Source organism: Crotalus tigris, unplaced genomic scaffold (genome assembly GCF_016545835.1).
Source record: "Crotalus tigris isolate CLP2741 ecotype Arizona unplaced genomic scaffold, ASM1654583v1 scf7180000024407.359931, whole genome shotgun sequence".
Lineage (NCBI taxonomy): Eukaryota > Metazoa > Chordata > Lepidosauria > Squamata > Viperidae > Crotalus > Crotalus tigris.
This window is the reverse complement of record NW_024100574.1, coordinates 330,380-344,448: the sequence shown is the minus strand read 5'-3', so window position 1 is coordinate 344,448 and position 14,069 is coordinate 330,380. Positions and strand designations below refer to the sequence as shown.

Genomic DNA, 14,069 nt, shown 5'->3' with positions numbered 1-14,069 from the left:
TGGGAGGATAATTAAAATTCAGGATGGGTGTGAAAGGAAGCATCATTTCCCTTTCATTGGCAGTCTTCACTTTGAATCAGAGGTAACAGTCCTCATGAATAGAATTCATACATTAGCAAAAATATCACAATAGCAATATTACTTAGATTTATATACCGCTTCAGTGCTTTACAGCCCCCTCTAAGCAGTTTACAGGGTCAGCATATTGCCCCCAACAAATTACTATAGTAATTTCAGGCCCTAAGAAGTTTAAAATAAGTGTGTTTCACCTTATAGTTATTATGAATAGCAGCCTTTTTATATACTGTAATTCCAATAGAAACATACTTGCTAGAGATGAGAGCCTCTGGTTTAAAAAAAAAATTGCAAAAGCTATACAACAACTGAAAAATAGCAAAAGGGAGCTAAATGGCATCTGACTGTCTCAGAAAAAAATCCTTTAAGGCTATGCTCATTCCATTTGAAGTAGCTATGTAAAACATCAATTGTATTCATCCCATTTAAGTAGCTCTGCTGGGATGGGGCACCAGGAGGTGAATTTTTGAACATGACTTCAGATGTGAAATGGATGTTGCCTCTCTAAATTGTATGAAGGGTGGAATATATCTCTGACCTTAGATCTGTAGTTCCCAAACCCTGTAGCATGGCACTACAGCAAACTCGCAGGGGAGCATAAGATACTTAATAAATGGAACTGTTAGGGAGCTTGCTACAGCATCCAGAGCACTGTGAACCAGGAAAGTTTGGGGATATCTGAAAGTTCATCCAAGTCATAGAACCTATGCTGGGATTGCCAAGCAGATTCCAATTTTGCACACAAGGGCTGAAATGTGAACTCATTTTTGCAATAGTAAGCAAGCAGCATCCTAGGCAAAGAACACGGCTGAATTTATTTCTTAAGAAAGAACTACAAAAGGTAGAAAACAGCTGTTGCACTCTAGACTACACACACATACATTATCTGACCACAGGCACTGCCCATCTCATGGACCCAGGACACCTACACAGCTCTTCAGACTCCACTTGAAGTCTATAGAACAGCTAAAGCTGCTGCTGTTGCCGCCGCACAAAAGATTGACACAAAATATATATTTTATACAATATGTAGATTTTGCAATAAACATCTATATCACAGGTTTAAAACACTGGAAAAATTGAACAAATAAGGCCATGATGGTTGAAAAACCCAAAAATATCAAGTAATTTATCTTCACCAATCTCACAATATTTAGGTGGTTTATAGAACAAGAATTAGTTATTACATAGAAAAGCACAGATATTTTTGTTTAAAACTAGAATATTTAATATTCAGTTACAAACCAGAAAAGTGATTACTTTCATTAGAGTAGCAAGTAATCAGATCTGTTTGCTTAGTTACTAGCACAGAGAAGGAACGGGACTGGTTTGTGTGGGTTATTAAATAGACTCGGCAAGTATTTCTGACTTGGCTTTGCTAGCAACTGTTCCTAGCTGCTCTGCAGCCAATTTGCTTAGTAAATGGAGATAATCCTCGTTCAGAGGGAAAGGATTTTGTTGTGTAAGGCAGCAACTGAATACAAAGGTAAGCTTATTCATGTTGTTGGTCTTGTGTGAGTGGTGGATCCAGCATTATGCAGTTTATAGAGAGAGGGAATAGCTAGCTCACAGAAGCAAGATTTTTGCAAACAACTAGATCCATTTTCTTTACCAGAATTGGGACTGTCATAAAGCTAAATGTCAATCTGCATACATTTCAGAGAGCAAGGATTGGGGAAATGTTGGAACAGGGGAATTTCTCAAAACCTGATTAGTGCTTGTCCTTGTAGATATTGTTGGTTATACTGTTGGAGCACAAAACATACTATTTCACTGATGGATATACTCATACATCCAACAAACCAAGGTATGCACACGTCCAGAACAACAGAGTTGAAATTTCAGGTTTGCCACAAGAAATGTACTGTAGAAACCATGGATACTACTCATTGCTTTGCTACAAATTGATTATAAAAATGATAGTTCAGCCAGATAGGGGAATTAAGGTGCTTCTCGGATAGACTGGGTTCTTATGTTAGGGGGTATTTATTGGCTCTGGCACCTCTAGTAAAGGCAGGGAAGGGAGAATTTTTCTATCTCACTTCCATCTTGCAAATATTATCTAGGCTGTAATTCAAAACTAAGAGGTACTTTTGTGCAAAAAAAAAAAAAAAAAAAAATCCTTGAAGGCAGCATTTTGCTTCTGGAGCAAAGCAAAAAGGTCCAGACTTGTGTTTTCCCTCTATTCCCTTTCAAGATTGTGCCACTTTATGGGCTACTATGGGCTACTATGTTAAAGCCAGTTTTGCGCTAGAAATAGCTTTGTTAGACACATATCTAAGAGGGACTACAAGGAATAAGTTTATGTTCAGTGCCTGAAACACATTTGACTTGCTGTAGCAAAAGAAGTTGGACAGAAAAGAACTTCATGAATAGAATCCAAAAGTATCTCATCCTGGCGTTCTAATGTCATGTGCAGCTAAGGAAGCAGCATTTGTTTCATTGGAGCTTATCCTGGATTGGAAGCAGTTAGAGCAGCTACCTACCTATTTAACTGAAGATGGAAATAAAGACACTTAAAAAAGGGGTTTCTTTCATTATGACTTCCACTGTGAAGAGGTGTCCTAAGGAGGAATAGCAATTAGAGGCCTTTTGCATGCAGCACATACTCTTCATAGAGAATTTAGATTAACTCAGGCTAATTTCTGGTTTATCAGACTTGAGTGCTTTACATAGAAGCTTGGCCTAACACATGTAGCATGTAGACATGGGCTAAAACCTAAGAAGATACTGTTTTTACCCACTTACTCCTGCCCATCAGTATCATTTAAAAGCCTACAGATTTTTCTTTTGACAGTCATAGCTAAAAGACTTCTGCAAGGGAATATTACAGTATTATCATTAATTTGGATTCAAGGATCAGTGGCTATTAGTGCTTAAATACGTTCTCTAGAAAGCACACAATCACCAAATTATTTTCATAGAGATGCATATACTTAATTTATGAAATTGTTAAGATTTAGTGCAAAAGTGAAGAATGGCACTGTAGTAATTTTGCCCAGCTGCAAATGGAACCCAAGTCTTCATGCTTAATTCTAAATAGCTGTAAAGTCAAAACAGTTTCGGGTGGTAAACTATGAATCCAGTTGACTTATAATGACCATTTGCGTTATCCCCTCACAAATCGGAAGGTAATCTGCATTGCTGATCCTTGCTTATAGTTTTGTATTTATACCCCAATTATTTTCTGATCTATTTGGCTTCCTATTTCTCAGCAGGTTGGCAATGATTTTGCGTATCATTTCAACCAGTGTAGTTTCTGTTGCATTCTCTGTTCTAATTATTCTGCAATAAGGTAATGGGTTAATAGAAGTTTAGGTTGAGTTGAGTAAGCACCCTGTTCCATAGTTTTGTAGATTCAGCAGTTCCTATACCCACTTACTAGCTTATTCCTGTGTAGCAGGCAATCTTTGGACTACAAGCACTTGAAAAAGAATCACCCTTCCAATCACCAGCACTGTAATGGCCTTAAGAAGGCAATAGTGGATTGAATGTTTCTAAACACTGTTGCTTGGTTAATAGAAGGGCAGCCCCAGCATCTGCCAAGGCTAAGTGTATTTTTAGTGCCACTATCTTTACAAAGTAAGGCTTGAAAAATAAAAGGTATTAGCAAAACTGGTTGAGTTAGTTACGTTTGATGTGCTAGCAGAGTTCAAAAATGGCTTACTTAGGCTGGCTTCATGCTAATAGCATGGGATTTCCTGACATGTCTCAGGAAGAATCTGGCTAAAAGTTGCAAGTGTATCACAATAATCAGGAGAACACCAAAAGTCTGAAAGCTGCATACAAAAACTGTATTCAGGGATGATAATAACGCATATGAATGGAACGCAACTCCTGCTTGCCACCTTGCTTCCCCAAAGTAGGGAAAAGTAGAAGCAGAAAGATCTTGCAGCAGAACTTCAAGTGTACATTAAGCATCTATAAATTTAGAAATATTTAATATGAGGCTGATTTTTTTTAACGTAACAGTGGGCTTGGGATGAATTGTCCAAGAGAAATTAGCACTGGACAATCTAAGCAGCTGAAGAATTAGAATGAGCTCTATTAGAAAATCTAGAGTGGCAGACACAATTTCAAGACATATCAATTGAAACCATGATGCTGAAATCTTTTTTCCTCTTAAAACAAAATGTAACTGTAGCTAGAATCTTGCTGGATCAGAAAGATAGATATAGCAGATGGCACTTGTCCTAGTAATGATCATTACGTATACATCTATGGCAAACCAAACTTGGATACAATTACAGCTGCACAGAGTGCACGCTGCCCTATTCCAAATAACATTGCACCATTGAATAGCTGAAAGCCCAGTTGCATATACTGCACTGAGAATATCTTCTTATAAATTCAGCCACTGCCACAGAAAGCTTCAAGAAGTCAATGCTGATTATTACACAGAAACTTTCACTCAAGCTGGAATAATTCTTGCAAATTCCTGCCCTATACCCAAGCATTGACCATCACTCTCCAAGCTTCCGGAAATCCAAACTCTTGTGTCCAGCAGCCTTGAGTAGTATAAGACAGATGCTCAGCATCAAGGAACAGGCAGACACAAGGAGTTTCCCACAATATAATGACATTCAACCTGATCCAACTAGTGGACGGAATGACTCACCTCACCAAGAGTCAGTTTCAATGGCTCAACTAACTCAGGTGTGCCAGAGACTCTGTATATCATACTTCTGCCAAGAGGCAGAAAAGCCTAGGCCCTTGGCCAATTTTATAATTCAAAAGCATGGTTTTATGCATTCCCAGCAGCATAATCTGGGACCATGCTTGGTCAAGCACATAAATTCCCTTCAAAAATCAGCCAAGGGTGAAGGGGTCATGGTTTAAGCCAGTTTCAGACTACCGATGGTAATCAAGGAGGCAGTCAAAAAAAGAAACTAACCCAATCAGTGAAACCATGATCAGCCCACTAACCAAGCACTCCTCCCCCACAGTGCTACCAGGTATTAGGCAGGCTTTTAGGGGGAGTGTTGCTGGGATCTTACTTGGTTTATATTGGGTAAAGGTAGGCCAGGGAAGGGGATGAAATGAAAGCGCATTGCATACCACTCGGAGACAGGGAACAGCACATCTTTATCGCAGGGCAGCACAACGCAGTGCAAGATGCACCCTGACTTCCTGCTGGACACTTAGTAGTCAGTCCCTCCTTTATTTCTCTTTAACTGGAGGGCAGTGCTTGCACAAAGATGCCCCGTGAATCTGTCCGTGCCAGTTTTGAGGGTGGCTCCATAGGCTCAGCTGTTAGGCTGCTGGATTCATTGGAGCTAAGAGACAATTCTTGTGGCATCTCCTCATCGCTTTCCTCCTCTTCTTCCTCTTCTTCATCTAATTCAAAAGAAAATGCAGTTACATCAATTGGAGGCACAAAGCCAAGTTAGGCCCTGAGCTTTATTTTCTTAGAGGTTGTCCAATCACCTCAAAACTCTAAGTATTCCTTCAGTGGCTCATTCCTGTCGAGGGACATCCCTGAATACCAGGGGTAAAATTAGCCATTCCATGCTCACTACATTTTGGAATCAGAAGGCAAGAAGTACTAAGACTTTTGTCTAAATTAAGGGCCAGTCAACATTTTGACTTGCTGACTACTCAACAATCTCTTTGCCACAGAATGGGCTAAGAGAGTAAACTCCTGTATTGTACTAGACTCTGTTTTATTTTGGATTTTTTTGTTCCTGCTTCCCTCTCTTGCATTATAGTACAATAATAATATAGCATTTAATATTTACAAAACTTTTATGCAAAATTATTACTTTTGCAAATTAATCAAAGCACAGTAAATCACAAAAATGCATTTTCACTAATACAATATCTTTAATAAAAACAATTTACACTAATGTGTCTAGATTTCATACTAATAATTCATAAAAATATAAACAGTGAAGTATGAATGGATATTAATTTTAACATTTATTTTCTAGTTTTCATTAAAGGATTTGTTACTTTAGCTTAAGATTCTTCTGCCTATCATCTCTGATTTTTTCATAATTATGCTACTTTAACAAACATTTATGCTACTTTAAAAAACAATAATTTCTATATTATCATAATCAATATGTTAGTCAATACCTCAAAAGTCTTCTTCCTACTAGTACACATTCAATGTTACATAGTACATATCATGTTCCTTTCTCTCTAACTTGCTTTTCTAGCCATTGATAAAAATTATCCCATGTTCTAAAGTATACTGAGTCTTCTTTCTCTTTTATCTTTAATGTCAATCTGTCCATTTCTCACAATCTAAAACTTTCTTAATTAGTTCTTCTTCCACTGGTAAATTTTCATTTTTCCAATATTGGGCAAATACGATTCTTACTGCAGTTAATACATGCAGAATTAAGTATACAGAATCTTTCTCATAGTTTCCTCCTATTATGCCTAACAGAAATAGTTCTGGCTTAAACTCTATATGTTTTTTAGTCATTTTCTCAAACCAAATATGTACAGTATTTTTGACCAAAGTCTTTTAGCTTTAGTGCATGACCACCAGATAGCATAATAAATACCTGGGTTTTGTTTACATTTCCAACACTTGTTTGATGTATTTTTAAGCATTTTCGCTAATCTCACTGGTGTTAAATGCCATCTGTAAAACATTTTATATAAGTTTTCTTTATAAGCCACCACTTTCATTAATTTAGTGTTTCTTTCCCATAAACTTTGCCAGTTTTCTAATTCTATATTATGTCCAATGTTCTTTGCCCATGTTATCATTGTTTCTTTTACTTGTTCCTCTTCCATCTTTAAGCTTAACTAATATTTGTAGAGTTTCTTAATCAATTTTTCATCTGTTTTTAACAGTATCTGGTCAAATTCTGTCTGTTTTTTTATAAAATCCTGTTGTTTTAGCATCTTTTTCATTTCTTGTTTGAATTTGCAGGTATGGCCACCATGATAAATCAATACCTTGTTCTTGTAAATCTTGTCTATCTTTCAGTTTCCCTTCATTGTCCAAAATATTTTTATAGGTCACAACTTTCTCGTAGTTAATTAAATTTGGGTAAGCGAATGCTTCCATTGTTGAAAGCCATCCAGGTATTTTAATATAGATTTTCGCTTTTATTTTCTCCCATTCTAAAAGAAGTGCATTTCTTATAAAGTGGTTTTGAAAGTATTTATGTATTTTATTCTTCCCAGACCACAGAAAGGCATGCCATCCAAGTTGTAGATCATGCCCCTCTAGGTATAACAATCTTTTATCTCTAAGCATTATCCACTCTTTTAGCCATGTTAGTATAGTTGCTTGGTAGTATAGCGTCCAATCCAGCAGTCCAAATCCTCCACTTTCTTTTGCTTCTTGTAACATTTTCAGTCTAATTCTGGCTTTTTTTCCTTGCCAGATAAATTTCAGTATTGTTGTATTTAGTTCATCAAAAAGGTTTTTCACAGTCTTAAAGGTATCGTTTGAAATAAAAAGAGTAATTTTGGTAAGATATTTGTTTTCATTGTTGCTATTCTCCCCAGCATTGAGAGTTGTAAATTTTTCCACTTTTCCAGATCCAATTTTATTTCTTTTAACAATCTTACATAGTTGTCTTCTTTTATTTTTGCACATCTTGCTGTTAAATAAATTCCCAAGTATTTAACTTTTTTGACTATTTGAAGGTTTGTTTTTGATAAATTGTTTTAATTACGTTTATAAAGTTTTCCGAAGTCCATTTCCTCTAATTGCTGGAACATAAATTGCCAGTTTACCTTGTTGAACGCTTTCTGTGCATCTAGAAATATTAGAGCCATCTGGATGAATTTCATAGTACTCTAAAACATCTAGGATCATTAAGTTATTTTTTATTTGTCTTTTAGGTAGAAAGCCATTTTGGTCTGTATGTATAAATTCGGTCAGAAATTTCTTTAGCCTTTCTCCTATTATTGAGGCGAAAATTTTATAATCTACATTTAATAACAATTTTGGTCTGTAATTTTTTATTTGTGTCAAATCAGAATCTTCTTTGGGTATTATTAAAGTGATGTTATCTTCAGTCCATGTATTTGGTATTTTAACCTCCAAAAATATTTCATTATACACTTCTTTCAATATTGGGCTTAGTATATCTTGTAATGATTTGTAGAGCTCTGCAGGTAATCCATCTGGGCCCGGGGTCTTGTCATTTTTTTTGCCTTTTTATCATTGATATTCTTCCATTTAATATGTTTTGAATATTCTCTGGAATTTTTGGTAAGTCTGCTTTTTTTAGGTACTGCTGTGTTTTTTTCTTTGAAATTTTCTGTGTTGTAAAGTATCTCGTAAAAGTCTTTAATAATTTTTTTAATTGTGTCATTTTGAAACTGTAATTCACCTTTTGGATCTTGCAACTTATTTATCAGTTTTTTCGCTTTTTCTTTTTTCAGTCTCTATGCTAACCATCTCCCTGGCTTATTAGCATTTTCAAAAAAGTTCTGTTTGGCCCTTTTAATCTGTTGAGCCATTTTTTCCGCCTCTTCTAGGTTTAGTTTATGTTTTATTAGCTCCACTTGCTTTTTAAGTATTTTCTTTTGTGGGTTTATTTGTAGTTCTAATTCTAATTTTCTAAATTCTTCCTTCAACTTTAACTGTTGTTGTTTTCTTTATTCTTTTTAGCAGTGTAGCCCTCTGAAATATACTTTAGCTGTGTCCCACACATTTTGAAGCTACGTCTCTTCTTTCTTATTTATTTTGGAAAAAAAAGTTCATTTCCTTTGTCCCTAGTTGTATACATTCTTTTTCTTTCAATATGGATTTGTTCAAGGACCATCTTAACTTTTTCTTGGTTCCTCTCCAAGTCAACTTTATTGGATTATGATCTCCCAAATATTAGTTTTTATCTCTATTTCTTGTATCATCATGCTAAGTTCCGAGGATGTCCATATCGTATCAATTCTAGACCATGATTTATGTCTATTTGAATAAAATATATATTGCAGGTTTTTTTGGATTTTTTAGGTGGCAAAGTATTTTGATATCAAAATTAAAACTTGTAATGCCACTGCTGTTTTATTATAAGCTACCATTTATTATTCTGAGTATCCTAGACTAAATCTGAATCTCTGGCTATAACAATCATATATAGTTTGTTGAATGTGCTCAATAACAATCCCTTTCCCTCCAAAACTGAATTCAAATAGATTTTTAATAAAAACAAAACTGAAAACATGTCATTTAAAGTCTTCTTAAAAGAGTGGTCTTTGCCATACAATGGGTATGCATGTGAAACAGAACCAAGCTGTCAGAATCCAATTATATTTCATCTTTAAATTATCAAATATAGAAACTCCCAATTCTGCCTTCTCTGGATTCTGCCATAAGAGGGAGAGAAGGGGGAGAGCAAAGGGGCTTTATGGCCCTCACTTCCTTCTTTACACTTCAAAGAGCTGAATGTGTGTTTATTGTAACCTCTAAGCGTTAACATATCAAAGAAGGGTAATTGCCTTTCATGTAGTATCTGAAGTCTCCATCCAGACGGAAGAAAGAAGAAAGGAGGTGGAATTGTGATACTTGAAACTATCACTGGAAGGGGGGTTGATTGGGTGGGACTACTGGGGAACCCCTTAAAACCTTGAATGGGAGAGCTTGGACCCCAAGTCCTGTCTAGCATGCCTGCAACCATTTTCTCTTAATAAAGGATTCCTGTTGGAAGAACTATTCCAAGAGTTCTGTCTTCTTAAGATGCAAAGTGGGGTGGGTCCTTACATTAGACAGGACTTGCAAAATTAATCCACCTGGAAGGTAGACCCTTGCCGGGGGATTTTGCAAAAATTTACCATGTCAGACAACGAAGCAAGAGAGGGAGAAAACTCCCTGGAAAGAGAGCCGCTGACCCAGTTGGAACCTTGCCAGATGTTGGGATCCGAGAGGCCAGATTTCTCAGAAGAAGAAGTGGTGGAGACACAGGACCACAAGCCTCGCTGGTCGATGGGCGTTGGAAAGAAAAGCGAGTGGGGAAAGGAATCAAGAAAAGTGACCCTGAGACGGGGACCAAGCAACCAGAATGGAAGCAGGAGATGGAGAAATCCCTGCACGCAAGTGAAGAGGGAGGAAGCTGTATGCCGTACTCAGACTGGATCCTAGAGAGAGCTATTGACCTGATGAAGAGAACTCTCAGCTCCCTAGGAGAGGAGATTCCTGAGCCCTACGCCCGCCCCAGTTCCTGGAGCCACAAAGGGAGAGACACCGAGGGGGACGTGGAACCTGCAACCCCAGGGACATTTACTGATCCAGGAGCTCCCACCCCCTACCGGACCACAGATGGAAATCTGGACGGAAGACACTACCACCCACAATGGAGGCACCGATCCATTCCAAGACGTCCACCGTTGGAGGTGAAATTCAAAGGGGAGCCAACACGCTTGGGGTTTTTCCTAACCCAAGTCCTCAGCTACATGGAGGAATATGGGCAGGACATCCCCAGCGACAAAGCCCGCATCCGGATCGTGCAATCTGCCCTGGATGGACCAGCTGCAGATTGGGTGGTGAACCTGCATGACTCCAATGCCCCAGAACTCAGTAACTTCAACCGTTTCATGTCCTCGTTGAGAAGACGATTTGAAGACCCCCTGGCTGATCGCAAAGCCCGTGAAAGAATAACAACGATGAGGCAGGGCAAACGCCCAGTGGCTGAGTATACACAAGAATTCCGAGCCATTGCCAGCAAACTGAATTGGCCAGAAGACATCCTCCTTGGCCGTTTCAAAGACGGACTAAACTATGATCTATATGATGCTTGCCTGCCCCGAGGAGACCCACATCGACTTGAGGAATGGTACGTCTTGGCAGAGGAAGCAGAGATCGACATATTGAAGAGGCATCGCCGAGGAAAACAATGGAGCCGCCCCCCGCCTGAGCTGACACACCAACCGGTGAAATCATCGGATACAGCCAAGAAGCAGATGGGGTGTTTCAAGTGCGGAAGAGAAGGGCATCGAGCTGTAGAATGCCGCTCAAAGGCCCCCCAGCACAACCCAGACAGATCCCCAATCAACAAACCCAGAGGGTATTCAGCTAAGCCAAAAGAAACAGCCATGAAAATGATGGAAATTGCAGAAAACCCCACCTCTGCTCACCAAGGGGAAAGAACTCCAGCCTACACCACAGGGACGGTGGATGCCTCAGATGACAGCTCGGAAGGCGAACCCCTGGTAAGTGGACGCATCACACCCATCTTCAAAACAGTGACTATATTAATCCCCCCCATGCCCGAAGCTGTGAAGGTGAAAGCCTTAATAGACTCTGGCTGCACCCGCTGCCTCATTAGCCCAACACTAGTGGGGAATCTGGGCATCCCATCCAGGAGACTGGAACAACCAATCTCATTTGGCCAGCTAGATGGATCCATAGCAGGGGGGGTGCCAGCTACCCTAGCCACTCTGCCAATACACCTCTCCCTGGGCAACCATGAAGAGGACTTAACGTTTGTGGTGACCCCAGGTATGGAATGCCCAATGATTCTAGGGATGGAATGGTTGAAAAAATGGAACCCCTGGGTAAATTGGAGGACGACAGAAATCAAATTCCCGAAGGGGGACCCTATGGACTTAAAACCCCAAGGGAGGCTACCAGAATCAAGAATAGAAAAAGCATCCATAGGAGAGGAAAAAAGATTAACAGAAATACCAGAGGAATATAGGGACCTTGCTGAAGTCTTCAGTGAGGAGAGGGCGAATGAGCTTCCCCCCCACCGACCCACAGACTGTACCATTGAATTCAAGCCTGGGGCAAAACTCCCGAAGCCCAGATTATACTCCATGAGCCCAAAGGAGAAGGAGGAAATGGAAAGATTTATAAAAAAAAACCTGGAGAGAGGGTTCATTGAGCCAGCCAAGCCTAAAGTGGCTGCCCCGGTCCTTTTTAGAGAGAAGAAGGATGGCTCTTTACGTTTATGCGTGGATTATAGGGCCCTGAATACAATCAGTGAAAGCAACCTATACCCGCTGCCCCTCATGAAAGACATGCTGTCACACCTATCGAAAGGGAAAATTTTTTCTAAACTAGACTTAAGGGAAGCTTACTATCGAGTGAGAATCAAGGAAGGGGACGAATGGAAGACTGCATTTAACTGCCCCATGGGGTGCTATCAATTCAAAGTCTTGCCATTTGGATTACAAGGGGGCCCTGCAGTCTTTATGCAACTAATCAATGACGTTCTAAGGGAGCACCTGTTTAAGGGGGTCCTTGTTTACTTGGACGACATTCTTATCTTTACCGAAACAAAAGAAGAACACGTCAAACTTGTCAGAGCGGTTTTAAAGAAGCTGCGAGCCGCTCACCTATATGCCAAACTCTCAAAATGCGAATTCCACCAGGAAAGGATAGACTACCTAGGCTATCGCATATCCCCACAGGGCATTGAAATGGACCCAGAGAAGGTCAAAGCAGTATTAAATGGGCACCACCCCGCACAAGAAAGCAACTACAAAGTTTCCTGGGCTTTGCAAATTTTTACCGCCAATTCATCCCCTCATTTGCACAGATAGCCTTGCCCCTCACTAACTTACTAAAAACGAAGGGAACATCCTCAGTAAAACCTAGCCAGCCACTAACATGGACAATGGAGTGCCAAGCAGCGTTTGAGAGACTAAAGAGACTTTTTTCTGCCGAACCAGTACTAAGGCACCCAGACATGGACAAGCCCTTCATAATACAGGCAGATGCAAGTGATGTGGCAGTGGGGGCTGTGCTATTACAAGAAAATGATGATGCAGTATTGCAACCCTGTGCATATACATCCAAGAAACTCACGGAAACAGAACAGCGCTGGCCCGTATGGGAGAAGGAGGCTTATGGGATACGTTGGGCATTACTCACATGGCGACAGTTCCTGGAAGGCAACAAAATCCCCTTCCAGGTGTGGACTGATCACAAAAATTTAGAAGCCCTGAAAACTTCCAGGAAACTCAATCCCAAACAAGCCCGCTGGTCCCAGCATTTTCACCAATTCCAATTTAAGCTCAAACATTTACCAGGAAGAAAGAACTTCCTGGCAGATGCACTATCTCGCATGCCCCAATATAACAGCGCACGAACCACAGACTCTAGACCAATAATGGCAGAGTCACAACTGGCAGCACCAGTAACCACAAGAACCCAAGCCAAATTAAAACCACAACTGGACAGCCAAACTGGAATTGAATTCAGAAAAAGTTTGGAAACAGATGATTGGTTCCAGAAAAACAAAAATGTGTGCACAATGAAAGACGGGTTGCCTTGGATAGGGGAAAAGTTATATATACCAACAACTCAAAGAGTAACTTTCATGCACCTTTGCCATGACACAAAATCAGCAGGGCATTTTGGATTTGTAAAAACTTTACATTTAATTAAACGGCAATTTTGGTGGCCATCCATGAAAAAGGACATTGAAAGTTATATAGCCAGTTGTCCAAAATGTGCCACGGCAAAGAGGTTGCAAGGGAAAGTGCCAGGACTATTGCAAACAGTGGCAAGTCCCTCAGCCCCCTGGAGAGAAATAGCCATGGATTTTATAGTGGAATTGCCAGAAAGCAATGGGAATACTGTGGTCTGGACGGTCACGGACTTGTTTTCCAAACAGGTGCACTTTATCCCTTGCCAAAAGATTCCCACTGCAAAAGCCTTAGCAAAACTTTTCATCCAACACATTTACAGATTGCATGGGGCACCCCAACGCATCATCTCTGACAGGGGGGTGCAATTTACGTCTGCATTTTGGAAGGAATTTTTATCCCTCTTAGGAACCACTCAGGGACTGACATCTAGCCACCACCCTCAAGGAAATGGGGGGGCTGAAAAAATGAACTCAGTACTTAAGCAATATTTAAGATGTTTTCTTAGTTTCCAGCAGACCGAGTGGGCGGACTTACTCCCCTTTGCAGAAGTTGCCTACAATAATGCAGTCCACTCCAGCACAGGTTACACTCCTTTTCAAATAGCCACCGGTCAAAGTTTCAACCCCATGCCAGAATTAACCCCAAACGAACCAACGATCCCCTCGCTGAAAGAATGGATGGAAAAATTACAAAACACCTGGCCAATA

The 14,069-nt window shown here is 39.8% G+C and overlaps 1 protein-coding gene across 11 annotated transcripts in view; it reads right to left on the bottom strand.

Annotated features, from left to right (window-relative positions):
• Window positions 1–866: 866 nt before the first annotated feature.
• Window positions 867–14,069, bottom strand: part of RFX1 (regulatory factor X1) — a 61,230-nt gene continuing 48,027 nt past the window's right edge. For 9 of the 11 annotated variants that reach the window (XM_039329701.1, XM_039329698.1, XM_039329704.1 and 6 more), the window contains one exon: window positions 5,246–5,412. In XM_039329701.1, coding sequence (XP_039185635.1) covers window positions 5,246–5,412 — 167 coding nt within the window. Of the gene's footprint in view, window positions 5,413–14,069 lie in introns of all 11 variants that reach the window. The other 2 variants (XM_039329700.1, XM_039329709.1) reach the window with 1 other exon arrangement.